General features: G+C 47.5%; 1 protein-coding gene across 1 annotated transcript in view; it reads left to right on the forward strand.

Moving 5' to 3' along the window:
* LRRC59 (leucine rich repeat containing 59) overlaps nt 1-14,703 on the forward strand; it is a 16,967-nt gene continuing 2,264 nt past the window's right edge. Inside the window, exons 1-6 of the mRNA XM_054456104.2 lie at nt 1-894; nt 3,122-3,181; nt 5,213-5,371; nt 5,609-5,713; nt 10,006-10,078; nt 12,868-13,041. Coding sequence (XP_054312079.1) covers nt 790-894; nt 3,122-3,181; nt 5,213-5,371; nt 5,609-5,713; nt 10,006-10,078; nt 12,868-13,041 — 676 coding nt within the window. The 5' untranslated portion in view covers nt 1-789. The remainder of the gene's footprint in view (nt 895-3,121; nt 3,182-5,212; nt 5,372-5,608; nt 5,714-10,005; nt 10,079-12,867; nt 13,042-14,703) is intronic.

The following is a 14,703-nucleotide window of genomic DNA, read 5'->3' on the forward strand; positions in this document are numbered from 1 at the left end:
AGGCATGGACTGGAGCGTGTGAGGAAGCTGCGAAAGCAGGCAGGACCCAGCTTCCAAAGGAAAGTGGTCCGTATCCTAGAGGTAGCTGCAAGTTTGAAGGGTTTTACGCAGGGGAGAGACTTGGCCAGATTTTTAGAAAGATCACCGGGGAGCTGGGTGAAAGTGGATGGAAGGACAGAGACAAGCACTGAGGCAGTGAGTGGGGAGGAGAGAGGAGAAATTCAGGAAGTCGAGTTTTCCCCATGATGGTTATTCGGGGGTTAAGTAGAGGACAGGGAGCAGTTTTGGAGGACACCCAGCTTCTGCTCGTAATCAGGGGGATTGGGGTGATCTGATGAGGTCAGTATTGGATGTCAACCCAGTCTTCTGGCGCCCAGTCTGTGCCCTTTTGCCTCGTGGCACTGCCAGCAATAATGCCCGCGGGCCACCGGTGAACCGAGCTCGCAGCCTCCAACCCCACCCCTCCGGCGGCGGCGACGTGCAGTGCATCACCCTGGGCACCAGGGGGCGTGCCCGCACACGCTCGGGCCGCTCTGGCCCAGCCCATCTCAGTGGTCGCGGAAGGTGACGTGGACACGGAAGTGGTCGTCGTCGCGGCACCGGTGGGAGCTAGGCGCGGGGCTCGGAGTGCGGCCGGCGGGCGGACGGGCGGAGGCGGTCTCGTATCGGCGGCGACGGAGGGCTCAGGCGTCGTCGTTTGGGTGGGGGGCCGCTGAACTGACAAGCGACATTTCAGCTCCTTTCACCCGCCGGAACCCCGGAGCCGGGGCCCGCTCAGCCGGCGTTACCATGACCAAGGCCGGTAGCAAGGGCGGGAACCTCCGCGACAAGCTGGACGGCAACGAACTGGACCTGAGCCTCAGCGACCTGAATGAGGTCCCGGTGAAGGAGCTGGTCAGTATCGTCCCGCGAGGCCCAGGCGCCCACGTTCGCCGGGCGCTGGCCCCTACGTGGGCCACCTACTTTCCTCTTCTTTAAAAACATCAGTTTCCTTTTCTTTGAAAAGAAGCGGGTTGCTGGGACTAAGTGCCCTAGGAGGTCGCGTCCAGCCCAAGGTTCTTCCCGGGATGTACACGTGTCACTTTGGCGCAGTTCCAGAACATAGGGAAGATCTGCTTCTCTGGCCCTAGGCTTTTTACAGGCCAAGAAGCGAATCTGTCACCTTTGAGGGGCTTTCACAGCGCCCAGCTCCGTGCCCGACTCTGAGTGGGAGCACGCGGTGCAGTTACTGGATGTATTCGAGAATGAATGAGTGACTTGTTCCGGGGGAGTAGGCCTCCTGGTAGACCTGGGTGTGGCCCAGAACCTGGCTCTTCTAGGAAGCTGGCAATTCCAGCTGGCTGCCCGAGCCGTGAGGCAGCCTACCTCGAAGAAAGTAAAGTCTCCCCACAGCTTGGCTGGTAAAGTCTCATCCCAATTCCGCTGAAACTGGCAGGAGTCCCCTTCGCCCCTCTCTCCCCCAACCTTTCCCCTGTAAACTGAGGCTTACAGCTCCAGGGAGATTAGTAGGCATCTAGTTTTGTCAGCGTGGAACTAGTTCCCACATCCCTCCTTTTCCTACTCCGTTTCCCCTCCCACCCCCGCCAACGCCCTACTAGACTCACTTTGAGTGACCCACACTTTGCTTTCTGCCGTTGATAAATTACATTTGCCTTGGGCGCTGGGCCCAGTCTTTCTTCCACCGTGGACGGGTATTGCGGTGGTTAGAACCGGGTTCCCAGCCCCTCCCAGCTCCATTGCTTAATAGCTGAGTGCCCTTGGCAAGCTAGTTAGCCTTTATGCCTAGATCTCCTCATCTATACAATGGTGATAATAGTTTCCATCTCATACGCTTATTGCGAGGTTAAATACCATTGTAATGGAAAATGCTTGGAAGGAGCAAATACTGATACTTGTAGCTGTTATTGTGTTTTTCCCACTGTAGTATTTAGAACTTTTTAGGTGGTCAAACTTCACTTTTACGACTTTGTAACAGAAAGTGCAGGTTGCCAGAGGATCCTTAACTGAATATATGCCTGCTTTTCTACCCCAGGAAGATAGATGGCCAGGCTTATTTCACCCTGCCCTAGGACTGCTCTCTGAAACCATATACTCCAGGCATTTGAACAGCCCAGCATTAACCCTAGGGAGAAAGTTTTGCTGAGCTTCTCCAGCCTGGACACCATGGGAAAATAGAGATGGGCTGTGAGGGCCTTTTTTTTTTTTTTTTTTTTTTGATGATGGAGTTTCGCTGTTGTTGCCCAGGAGTGATCTCGGCTCACTGAAACCTCCGCCTCCCGGGTTCAAGCGATTATCCTGCCTCAGCCTCCCGAGTAGCTGGGATTACAAGCGTGTGCCACCATGCCTGGCTAATTTTCTATTTTTAGTAGAGACAGGGTTTCTCCGTGTTGGTCAGGCTGGTCTTGAACTCCTGACTTAAGGTGATTGCCTGCCTCGGCCTCCCAAAGTGGTGGGATTACAGGCGTGAGCCACCGCACCCAGCAGGGCCTTGTTTTTTCACTCTGTCATTCACTCCGCTATTTACTCGATCAGTCATGATTCAGGCAACATGTATGGATATTGAGTACCTGTTCTGAGGAAGGGCCTGAACTGGGGAATATGGAAATTGCAAAGCTTTATTAGACACTGTCCCTGCCCTGAAACCTAATAAGAGGGATGCTGGGTAATATTTATTTTTAAAGTGCCAGGAATAATGTTTAAGAATCTAAATTTTGCTTGCCTGCCTGCCTGCCTTCCTTTCTTTTTTTTTTTTTTTTTTTTTTGAGATGGGGTCTCACTGTTGCGCAGGCCGGCCTCAAACTCTTGGGCTCAAGCGATCCTCCTGTCTCAGCTTTCTGAGTAGCTGAGACTATGAGACTACAGGTGTGAGTCCCTGTGCCTCGCCTAAGGTTTCCCTTCTTGGAGGTTGTACAGCCACATCCCTTCTCTTTGCATTCTTCCTTAGATCATGGTTGACTGGCTTATTTTTCCTCTTCTTCCCAGGAACATTACTCTTTACTGCCATTTTAAAAAGGCCTTTCCTAATCATGGGAACATTCTCTGGAAAATGCTTCATTAACAGATGTCACTGAATTGTTCCAGGTGTTGGTCTGACAGGTTTTTCTCATCCTCTTTTACCTAGGCTGCCCTTCCAAAGGCCACCATCCTGGATCTGTCTTGTAATAAACTGACTACTCTACCGGTAAGATTGGCATGCAGCCATGACTCCTTCTGGTGCCTCGGATGCATCTCCTTCCTGTTTCGGGGGTTGAGGGGGGGTGGGAGGGTGTCATAAGGCATAATTTCAGGATAGGCCTACAGACAGGCTATAGCTAAATCTGAGTGTGTAGGGGAGGCACAGTGGAATGGGGTGGTTAGTCTCAGTGGGAAAGGAATTGAGATGGAGGCCTCATTCTTCAGAACAGTGGTAAGTCAGGCCACAGAAAACTAAACTCAACAGGATGCTGAGTAACTTACTGGGCTCATCTTTTTTCTACATTATTTTATTCCTCTGAAAAATAGTTTACCTCCCTACTGCATAAAGGATGCTAGAGACCATTTTGTAAGTTGCTCTGCTTTCCAGGGAGAAAGCTGTGAACAGCTTCCTTGTGCATCTTTTGATGGGGAGCAAGAAAGAAGGTGATTTTATGGGCTACCTTGTCATTATTCTCCCAAAGGACTTGAATTCGTTGAGATTTGCTCAATTTGGTCAGCACATTCAATCTATGATCAAATCCTTTTTATTTTTCTTGCACAACGTCTGCTAGTTTTCCTTCCGCTCCACCTATGTAGACAGTGGATTCATTCAGCCCCTCAGCCTCTCCGACATAGCAGCGCTCCTGCACGGTCAGGCCTAAGTGTGCTGCTATTGCCACTTCTGCCCATCACTCTAGCCGTGCCACTCCTTGCTGTACTCCAGGGTGACTTCCTGTTTGGCCCTGGCTGTGGCTCAGGGGTCGAGTTCAGAAGTTGGCAATGTCCTCATTTGGATTATTAGTCCACTCACCTCTCAGTATTCTCCTAGGCCTTGCTCATTGTCCACAGTACCTTCTCACAGCTCATCAAAAACTGTTTCTAACATTCAAAAAGCATCTGAGATCTCACTTCTTCCAGAAAGTATTTTGTGTTGAATAAAAGAAGAATATGTTGGGAGCTGTGGTTCATGCCTATAATCCCAGTAACTCAGGAGGCTGAGGTGGGAGAATCACTTAGCCCAGGAGTTTGAGAGCAGCCTGGACAACATAGCAAGACCCCACCTCTAAAAAAATAAAAATAAAAGCAGGGTAGCAATTCCTTGCAGCCGCACTCCTTCTGTATACTTTGCCAGATGGTCATTCAGCCAAGTGCACTTTTCGATCTGAGCTTGTTCTGTTGTCTGCACTGACAACTTCCATTTCACTCTGCATTGCAGATCCACTGGCATTTCCAAGTCCCTAGAGAGCATGAATAGTGCCTCATTAGCTGAGGTTGTACCATCGCTTTCAGATGGGTGCTTAGCAAAGGTTTAATGTTGGGGGATGTTTTGACCTGTGTTGAGAAAGAGCCAGGACTTGGGTAGGATGGACCCCAGCCCGTTCAGTTAGTTATTCACAGAATGTCCATTAAGCACCTGTGGTAAGTACTGTGCTAGGCGCTGCAAATAACAAGAATCAGACTGAGTACTCCAGGAGTGCCTGATCTTTTTAAGAAAATGAACGAGCACGCTGTTTTGACAGATCCTACGGATGGTGAGCATAGGGTGCTGTGGAAGGACAGAATGGGTACCACACCTCTCTAGGAGCAGTGTGGAGGGTGGGCTGGAGCAAGAACTGAGAATGAAGGAATAGTGTTTTGTGCCTACTTTGTGCTAAGCCCTTTTCCATACACATCTTGGTAATTATCACCAGGAGTGGTAGGTGTTCTCTGCATTTTCATTTGAGGAGAACGGCTGCTAACGGTAGAGCCAGGATTTTTACAGGGGGTACCTCTGACTTGAGGGCTTCCAGACTGTTACACCAAAGTGTGTGAGCCCAAGGCTTAGATGAGGAGTGTCCAATCTTGTGGCTTCCCTGGGCCACATTGGAAGAAGAAGAGTTGTCTTGGGCTACACATAAAATACACTGATGAGCTGAAAAAGGAAGAAAAATCTCGTAATGTTTTAAGAAAGGTTACAAATTTGTATTGGGCCACATTTAAAGCTGTCGTGGCTCGTGTGTTGGACAAGCCTAGCTTAGGTTCTCTCTTTGGATCCTAGTCGGATTTCTGTGGCCTCACACACCTGGTGAAGCTAGACCTGAGTAAGAACAAGCTGCAGCAGCTGCCGGCAGACTTTGGCCGTCTGGTCAACCTCCAGCACCTGGATCTCCTCAACAACAGGCTGGTCACCTTGCCTGTCAGCTTTGCTCAGCTCAAGGTAACAATTTGTGAACCAGTGTTTCACGGCCAGATATGGCAGAGAACTCAAGGACTCTGGAGCACGGCCCTGAGAAAGGCTGACAGAAATACCCCCTTGTTGGTCCTGCCTCAGATGGCGCTCCCTATATGTGGAACACAGAGGGGCATTCTTCCTGCTTATTTTGTTTCACCCCGAGGGACTATGTATGTGAACTCGGGCTTAACGAGCCTCTTTGCCCATTGCCCATCTCTTTAGAACCTGAAGTGGTTGGACCTGAAGGATAACCCCCTGGATCCTGTCCTGGCCAAGGTGGCAGGTGACTGCTTGGATGAGAAGCAGTGTAAGCAGTGTGCAAACAAGGTAAGCACCAAGCTGCCTCCCTGGTGGCTCCTTACACACTCCCCAGGGATTTCTCCTCCTCCTGTTTTTCCCTCCTAGGGCACCTGGAGCTTTGTGTGGAGTTAAGCATTCAGGTCCGAGTGAAATATGTCCACTATGAGCCTGTCAAACAGAGACCTTTGTTTCTGCATTTACTTTATTTTTTTGTTTTTTATTTGTTTTGAGACAGAGTTGCTCTGTTGCCCAGGTTGGAGTGCAAGTGGCACAATCTCAGCCCACTGCAACCTCCGCCTCCCAGGTTCAAGCGATTCTCCTGCCTCAGCCTCCCGAGTAGCTGAGATTACAGACGCCTGCTACCATGCTCAGCTAATTTTTGTATTTTTTAGTGGAGATGGCGTTTCGCCATGTTGGCCAGGCTGGTCTCGAACTCCTGACCTCAAATGATCCACCCACCTTGGCCTTCCAAAGTGCTGGGATTATAGCCATGAGCCACCGTGCCTGGCCTGCATTTACTTCGCAAGTCGCAGAACAAGACTGCCTTCTCTACTTCCTCTCTTAAGAAGCCAGGACCTTGCATGATGCAACATGACACTGTGTGGACAGTTGTTTTAACAGTACCAGGGGGTTGGGGGCTGTGGCCTTTCTGAGGCACAGTCGTAGGAATGTTGATAATAAAAGTGATGATAAAGGTGTTATAGCTGTAAGTTTATAGCTGTAAGCAGGCACGTCCTGGGCAGACCTGCTATTTGATTACAGTTGAGTCATCTGACATAGGAGTGAGGAACTGAAAGCAGCATGCAAGACAACCATTGTCTGTGGTCAGTAGCGTGGAAGGTGCCGTACCCTGCCTATTAAGAACAGCATTATACCTATCTCTTAATAACTCCAACTATAGTCACTTTTTCCCTCCAGCTTTGGAACAGATTGCTGCTGCTTCAGCTGAGCACCAGATAACTTGGCTATGTTTAAGGTGCATGTTGAACAAAAAAGACTTAACTTTAAATACTAGAATTCATGGGTGAATGATGAGTCTCTGCTGTCTCAAGTAGAGAGTAAGAGAGTAAGATATTTCTTATCATTAGCTCAGAGCTTCTTATATAATCTCGTCATCTGTATCATCTCTTATTACAACAAATCAAGCACAAAGTTAACACAACCAAGTAGCTAAGATAAGAGTTTTCCCTTAGATCAGAACAGTATAAGTGATCAGTGAAATCCTCTTTTGAAAACTGGGTGCTGTAGGATTGATGTCTGTTCTGCAAGTTGACAGTAGCTACCATTGATTACTCTTTCCTTGTCCTGGATGCTTTCCATGCACCATCTCACAATCCTCAGAGCTCTGAGGAGTCGGCATTACTTTCATTTCTCTGACACAAGAAACCCTCAGCATATACACACCTTTCATTCATCCATCCATCCATTCATTCAGTAGGTAATATGTGGAACCATAGGAAATTGATGATATTCCACAGTTTTTGACATACAAAAATAATTTTGATTGAGTACAAAGGCCTTTTGTATTTGCATATGTCTTTCAGACAAAGCTCCAGGCAACATAGTGGATGTGGTAACTAAAGCCATGGTCCCTGGCACAGCTGTCCTAGAGCTGCAGCACACCTTTAGGCTTTGTAGGGAAATGGCCTGGGCCAGTCAGAATCAGGTAGTCTGTCTGCAGGAATTAGTTTAGGTCTTACTAGCTCTGACCAGGTAAGACCTAAACCCTGGTGGGTATATGGGTTAGTCTTAATCTGCTTGGTACATATTAAAGCAACTTTTAAAAATGATTTGTTCAATGTATTCATCAGGTGCTTACTGTATGCTATGAACTAGAGTAGCTAGACAAAAATTTACCCTCCAGGAGCTCACAGACTCCAGACTATGAGAATCTGTCCCATTTCTGCATTGCCCGTGTTTTCAGATAATTAATTTTTTTTTTTTTTTTTTTTTTTTTGACATTGGGTCTTGCTCTGTCACCCAAGCTGGAGGGCAGTGGCACACTCTCAGTTCACTGCAACCTACACCTCCCGGGTTCAAGCAGTTCTCCCACCTCAGCTTCTCAAGTAGCTGGGATTACAGGGGCGTGCCACCACGACTGGCTAATTTTTGCATTTTTAGTAGAGATGGGGTTTCACCATGCTGGCCAGGCTTGTCTTGAACTCCTGACCTCAGGTGATCCACTCCCCTCACTCCTCTTCCTCAGCCAACACCCTGGACTCTTACTTTCCACACTCTCCCTGCATCATGGCAACGGGACCCATGACTTCTCTACTACCTGAGTGCCCTGAGCCTTAACTCTGGGTCCAGACCTGATTTCTTTTCTTCTCTTTTTCTTTTTCTTTCTTTTTTTTTTTTTTTTTTTTGAGACAGACTCACGCTCTCGTCCAGGCTGGAGTGCAGTGGCGCAATCTCGGCTCACTGCAACCTCCACCTCCCGGGTTCAAGAGATTCTCCTACCTCAGCCTCCTGAGTAGCTGGGATTACAGGTGCACACCACCACGCCCAGCTAATTTTTGTATTTTTTAGTAGAGATGGAGTTTCACCATATTGGTCAAGCTGGTCTTGAACTCCTGAGCTCCAGTGATCTGCCCATCTTAGCCTCCCAAAGTGTGGGATTATAGGCGTGAGCCACTGCGCCTGGCCCAAACCAGGCCTTGAAAGGAGATCCTTTTGCTGGTCTGCTCCTGAATACTTCTTATGATGGGTGTGTGCTTGTCTGGAGGTATGCATGTCTGGAGTTTTCTAGAAATAAGAATTACATATGAATATACATGTCTGTCTCATGCGCATGCATATTCAAATGTAATTGTTAAGTGCAGTAGTAAAACAAGACCCTTTTGCTAATAGTTTGGGTTTTCTTCTTTTTTCTTACTCACATGGTAAAGAAAATAAGCAGCAGTACTTACTGAGCACATATAATGCCAGAGATTATACAAGGCAGCCAATACAAGTTATATTATTTATTCTTCACAACACTCCCTGGAAGTATATCTTATCTCTGTTTTCTCGATCAGAAAATCGGCTCAGAAAGGTTAAGTCACTTGCCAAGGTTATACAATAAGGGGTAGTCAGGATTGCGTTGGGCTCCAAGCTTACACTCTGTCCCCTACAGCCAAAGAATACCAGCTTTAAAAAAATACAAACAAAAAAGGTCTTTACCTCCTCCACCCACCATAGCGAGAATCTTTGTGATTGTGTGGAGGTCATCCATGAGCGAGTTGATGTGGATCTGGGGAGCTCAGATTGCCGAGTACAAGTGTGCTGTGTGTAGGCTTCTCTCGGGGCTCTCCTGCATGTGGTGAAAGTGTGTGCGACAAGCTCTGCCCTAGGAATGCAGGGGACTGTGCTCAGGTCTTAGCTGTGCTGCTTTCTGGCCATTAGCAGTGGACAAATCACCCTATGAGTCTTGGTTTTCTTCCTTTTGAAATGGGAATCAGCCATTCCTCATGTATGTATTAAATGCCTGCAATTAGCTAAACTCTGTGCTAGCCACGCCCCTGTGTGATACCTACAGACCAGACAGCGGTTCCTGCCATTAAGGAATCTGCCATCTTATGACCAAGCCAGGTAGGTAGCAAGTGGCTACAATGTCCTGTGTTGGATTCCACAGGAATAGATGGAGGGGGACTTAAGGTAGCCACAGGAGGGGCAGTCAGGAAAGCGTGTTGGAGGAAATGCTGTTCCCAAGTTGTTGCTGAGGGTCATATGGAATCATGCATGTGCGAGTGAGTGTAAATGGCAGAACTTTTTACAGATTCGAGTTGGCATTGTGTTTCACTTTTTTCTGACAGTTTTAATGACCTGGGCTCATAACACTCTTCTCCAACTAAGGTTGGCACAGTAATTTTAGGATACAAAGATACAATTAACTCCATTAGTTTGGTGGTGGTGGTGGTGGTGGTGGTTGTTTTGAGATAGGGTCTCAGTCTTCACCCAGGCTGGAGTGCCATGGCATGACCACAGCTCACTGCAGCCTTGACCTTCTGGGTTCAAGTGATCCTCTCTCCTTGGCCTCCTAAGTAGCTGAGACTACAGGCATGTGCCGCTGCGCCTGGCAAATTTTTTACATTTTTCTGTAGAGGCGGGGTCTCATTATGTTGCCGAGGCTTGTCTTGAACTCCTGGGCTCAAGCAGTCCTTCCACCTCGGCTTCCCAAAGTGTTGGAGTTACAGGCATGAGCCACCACATTCAGCCTAACTCTTATTAGTTCTACATTGCTACCATGATAATCTGGAAGCCTGAAAATAGTCTGTTTTGAGACTTCCCTGAGCAAACGTGACTATGAAGAGCACTACTTTCCTCCTTTTCCTTTGCAGGTGTTACAGCACATGAAGGCCGTGCAGGCAGATCAGGAGCGGGAGAGGCAGCGGCGGCTGGAAGTAGAACGTGGTAGGTGGCTGTCCGTCTTGTAGTTATCTTTCAGGTCCTCATCCCAGCCAGTGGATTCTCATGCTTCAGGAGCTGGGATCCAGTAGAATAGTCATGAAGAACAGTTAGTGGGCGGTGGGGGGACAGTATTGTGGTGGATGGTATCGTCTTTATCTGATGAATCTCTCTTTAGTCCTGGCTTCTCTGCTGAGCTCTAGAGGCAGTCAACTGCTTATATTTCATCTCTGCTTGGAGGGTTAATAGGCATTCATATGAAATGTGGCTAAAACAGATTCCTGATGGCCCTTCAGTCCCTCCCAGTGTTCCCTGTGATAGGAAATCACTTTCCCTGTAGTTACTCAAGCCTGAAATAGGAAAGATGTTAATGACTCCTTTTTTTCTATAATTCCCACATCCAATCTGTCAGCAAGTCCTGTGTGGGACTGTTTCTCCAGCTCCGGTGCCATCTCTAACCAGCCACCATTCTGGGACCACCACAATACCTTCCAGCATGTCTCCATGATGCTGCCATCTCCTTAAACTCATTCTCTTCACAACAGTCTGGGAGATCTTTTTACAACATAAATAATTATGCTGCTACTTGCTTAAAACCCTCTAATGGCATCCCACTGAACTTAGAATGAAATCCAAACTCATTGACAAGGCCAGCAAAACCCACCTTGGCCCAAGCTTACTTGCCTGCTCTCCACCGGCCTTGTTGCACACACAAGTGAAACTGGGCCATTAACTTCAGCTTGAGTACACCAACTGCAGTCTCACTCGGGGTTTTGCTGGGTTTCCTTTTCCCTTAGTCTCTTTAAGTGCTGGCTTCATAATCCCACATCTCTGCTCAAATGTTGCCTTAGATTAACTGTAACCCTTTTAGAACCACTGGACTAGAGTAGCCATTCTACCTGTCACTCTGTCATACCCTCTGCTAGTTTTTTTTTTTTTTTTTTTTTTTTGAGACAGAGTCTCACTCTGTTGCCCAGGCTGGAGTGCAGTGGCACGATCTCGGCTCACTGCAACCTCCGCCTCCTGGCTTCAAGCCATTCTCCTGCCTCAGCCTCCTGAGTAGCTGGGACTACAGGTGCCCCTCTGCTAGTTTCTTTAGGGCACAGATCACTGTCATTGTTACATTCACCTGTTTATTGTCTCCTCTAGAAAGTAAATGATATAGGCACTGGAATGTGGCCTGTTTTCTCCATTGCTGCATCTCAAGCACTTAAAATAACCTCTGGCATAGTAGGTGCTCTGTTGACTGGCTGGCTGACTTCTGAGCCCCCTCACTGGAGGACTCCTGTGGTTCAAGAAGGGATGTGTACAGTACTGATTACAGGCAGTCCCTGAGAGCACCATGCCAAGTTATAGTCATCCCTTATTACGCATGGCCACTGTGGCAAGACATACCCGTGTTTACTCTGACCCCTGCTGCCTTCACCTCTCAGTGGCCCATGTTCCCTAGAGGCTGGGTGGAGTGTGTTCTTGGCATTCTGGTGCCCAGCTGGAACTTGGAGCTTGTTTCTACGTGGAGAAGCAGTGGAAAGCTACAGTATTTACAGTAGTACTATTCAGCTACATTATGGCTAACATAGACTTTTAAGCCCTAAAAGGACATTTAACCATCATTTGTGGCATTCTGGCTTTGGAAAAATGTATTTCAGACTTCCAAATAACTAATTTGGAAATGCATTTTTAGAACCCAATAATTTGGAGGTTGTAATTTGGAAGTTTGTAAACATGCTTGAACCGTTGAGTAAATCTGAATGTGTTCCTGTGTTCAGTTCTCAGATTCATGAGTTCAAGCATTTGTTTTTTAAGACTAGTCAAGTGCAGGCTGGTCCTAGTGCAGTGGTGTTTACAACTAATTCATCACAACCAGTTAGAGATTTCTTTCTTCCTTCTCCACTCCCACTGCTTCACTTGACTAGCCTTAAAACAAACAAACAAACAAACAAAAAAACCAGTCAGTGCAGTAGTAAGAAGGTAGGTTCACTTTTTTAGAACAACATTGCCATTGTTACTTTTTTTCTTTTATTTTCTCTGAGGCATGGTCTCACTGTCACCCACGCTGGAGTGCAGTGGCACAATCACGGTTCACTGCAACCTCCACCTCCTGAGCTCAATCGATCCTCCCACCTCAGCCTCCCAGGTAGCTGGGACTACAGGCATGCGCCAGCACACCCAGCTAATTTTTTCGTTTTTTTATAGAGACAGTCTTGCTATGTTGCCCAGGCTGGTCTTGAACTCCTGACCTCAAGTGATACTCCCAGCTTCACCTCCCAAAGTGCTAGGGTTATAGGCATGAGCTACTGCTCCTGGCGTCATTGTTTCTAACCCTAAACTTGAGTGCTCATTTTCTCTTCTCACTTGGCCCCCCATGCCACATTCATTTCTGAAGCTTGGGAAGATAGGAGTCCCATAGAAAACTGCCATGGTTTTTTCTCTTCATAGCTGAGTTCTAGAAGGCAATCAGTTGCTATGCCTTCTGAGTTAGTACCTAATTCTAGAGGAGCACCACTTATCCCTCATGGCTTTCTTAGGTCCTCCTTGTTATTTTACCCTAATTTCTCTGCTGCTTGAGGATAGGAACCTCGTAATCAGAAACCATTCGGCAAACCCTGAGAGCAGCTGCTTTTGGGGAGGGCTACTTCCAGGAGCAGAAGGATGGCTGTTTCCTTTGAATATTTCTTATGTGAACCATGGCACCAGGGTAAAGGTGGCAGAATCTGTACTTTTAATCACTTGGGAAAGCAAACTGCTGGAGTGTTTGTGGGAGAGAAGTCAAATTTTGGTATGTTTTGTTGTAGAGGCAGAGAAGAAGCGTGAGGCTAAGCAGCGAGCTAAGGAAGCTCAGGAGCGGGAACTGCGGAAGCGGGAGAAGGCGGAAGAGAAGGAGCGCCGGAGAAAGGAGTATGATGCCCTCAAAGCAGCCAAGCGGGAGCAGGAGAAGAAACCTAAGAAGGAAGCAAATCAGGCCCCGAGTAAGTTTTCTGCCTGTTGTAAGATTCCAGCAGGGGTACAGTGGAGACACTCAATGTTTCCAGGCATAGACAACTGGGTGAGCAGGCCTGCAAACCTTAGATAAAGTACACTCTAAAGCTTGGGAGTGGATGAGAAGGTTTGGTTACAGGGAATGAGGGACTCTTCTAGGGAGGCAGTGCCCAGCTTGTTTGTTTCTCTAGTGCCCACATACTTCTGTGCAGGTGTTTGGGTCAGATGTGTCTTGGAGCATTCCCAGAACAGTCTCACTTTTTTTAGAGGTGAGGTTCCAAAATCATTGAGATATGTAAAAATCACACACATGGTCAAGTTTCCTTTTTTTTTTTTTTTTTTTTTTGAGACAGAGTTTCACTCTTGTTGCCCAGGCTGGAGTGCAATGGCGTGATCTTGGCTCACTGCAACCTCCGTCTCCTGGGTTCAAGAGATTCTCTTGCCTCAACTTCCAAAGTAGCTGGGATTACAGGCATGTGCCACCACGCCCGGCTAATTTTGTATTTTTAGTAGTGATGTGGTTTCTCCATGTTGGTCGGGCTGGTTTCAAACTCCCGACCTCAGGTAATCCGCCTGCCTCGGCCTCCCCAAGTGCTGGGATTACAGGTGTGAGCCACTGTGCCCGGCAAGTTTACTCTTAAAAGTGCCTTACAGTAAGGTTCTGTGTCTCAGGCCTTTAATCCCAGTGCTTTGGGAGGCTAAGGTGAGAAGAGATCACTTGAGCCCAGGAGTTTGAGACCAGCCTGAGCAACATAGAGAGACTCTGTCTCTACATAAATTAAAAAATTAGCCAAGTGTAGTGGCACACACCTGTGGTCCCAGCTACTTGGGAGGCTGAAGCAGGAGGATCATTCAAGACCAGCCTGGGCAACAGTGAGACCCCTCTCTGCTTGAACACTAGAGGAGTCATTTGGCCTGCATTCAGGGAGCCACATTGTATAGAAAACACATTTTTGTGTTTTACCTGAATATGGTTGAATTTCGTTAGTGACCTGGCTCCACATGCTGCAGAGGGTCAGATACCCTCTGGGTGAAAAGGGACCCCTGAGGGAGAGGCAGGTGAGGGAAGGAGCTCTGTACAGAGAGTGGAGGCCTGTGGCCCTGCCCCTACTCACCCTTGTCTTGAACAGGACAGGGCCACAGGCCTCCACCTTCCTGATCTCACTGGTTTTTAATTTCCTTGTTGAAAATGAAGATCATACAGGGTAGTGATAAGGATTAAATGAGGAAGGAGGATCATGCAGTTCCTGGCATTGTGGATGCTCAGTCAAGTTTTTTAAAATTTTGTCTAAAAATCTCAAAACTAATTTTTTTCTAATTAAAAATGTAACATATGTTCATTGCAAAGAATTAAGAAAAGATACTTTCTATCTAGATACATATATCAGAAAATGGCAACCACCTGTACTCCCCCATTCCTAGAAATCATCACTGCTTACAATATGGTGTATTACCTTTTGGGCTTTCTTTTTATATACACATTATATCATAATAATGACAATAATGATAAATCCTGACCGTGTTTCCCCAAGTGGACAGTACTCTGTCAGCGCTGGATGCCTCCTGATAAGCCTCTCCCTCTGTGATCCCAAGAGGCGTGGATCACCATGTTACCAAGGAGAACTTAGCACCCTGAGGGCTGTGGGCCACAT

Source organism: Pongo pygmaeus, chromosome 19, assembly GCF_028885625.2.
Source record: "Pongo pygmaeus isolate AG05252 chromosome 19, NHGRI_mPonPyg2-v2.0_pri, whole genome shotgun sequence".
NCBI classification, from domain to species: Eukaryota; Metazoa; Chordata; class Mammalia; order Primates; family Hominidae; genus Pongo; species Pongo pygmaeus.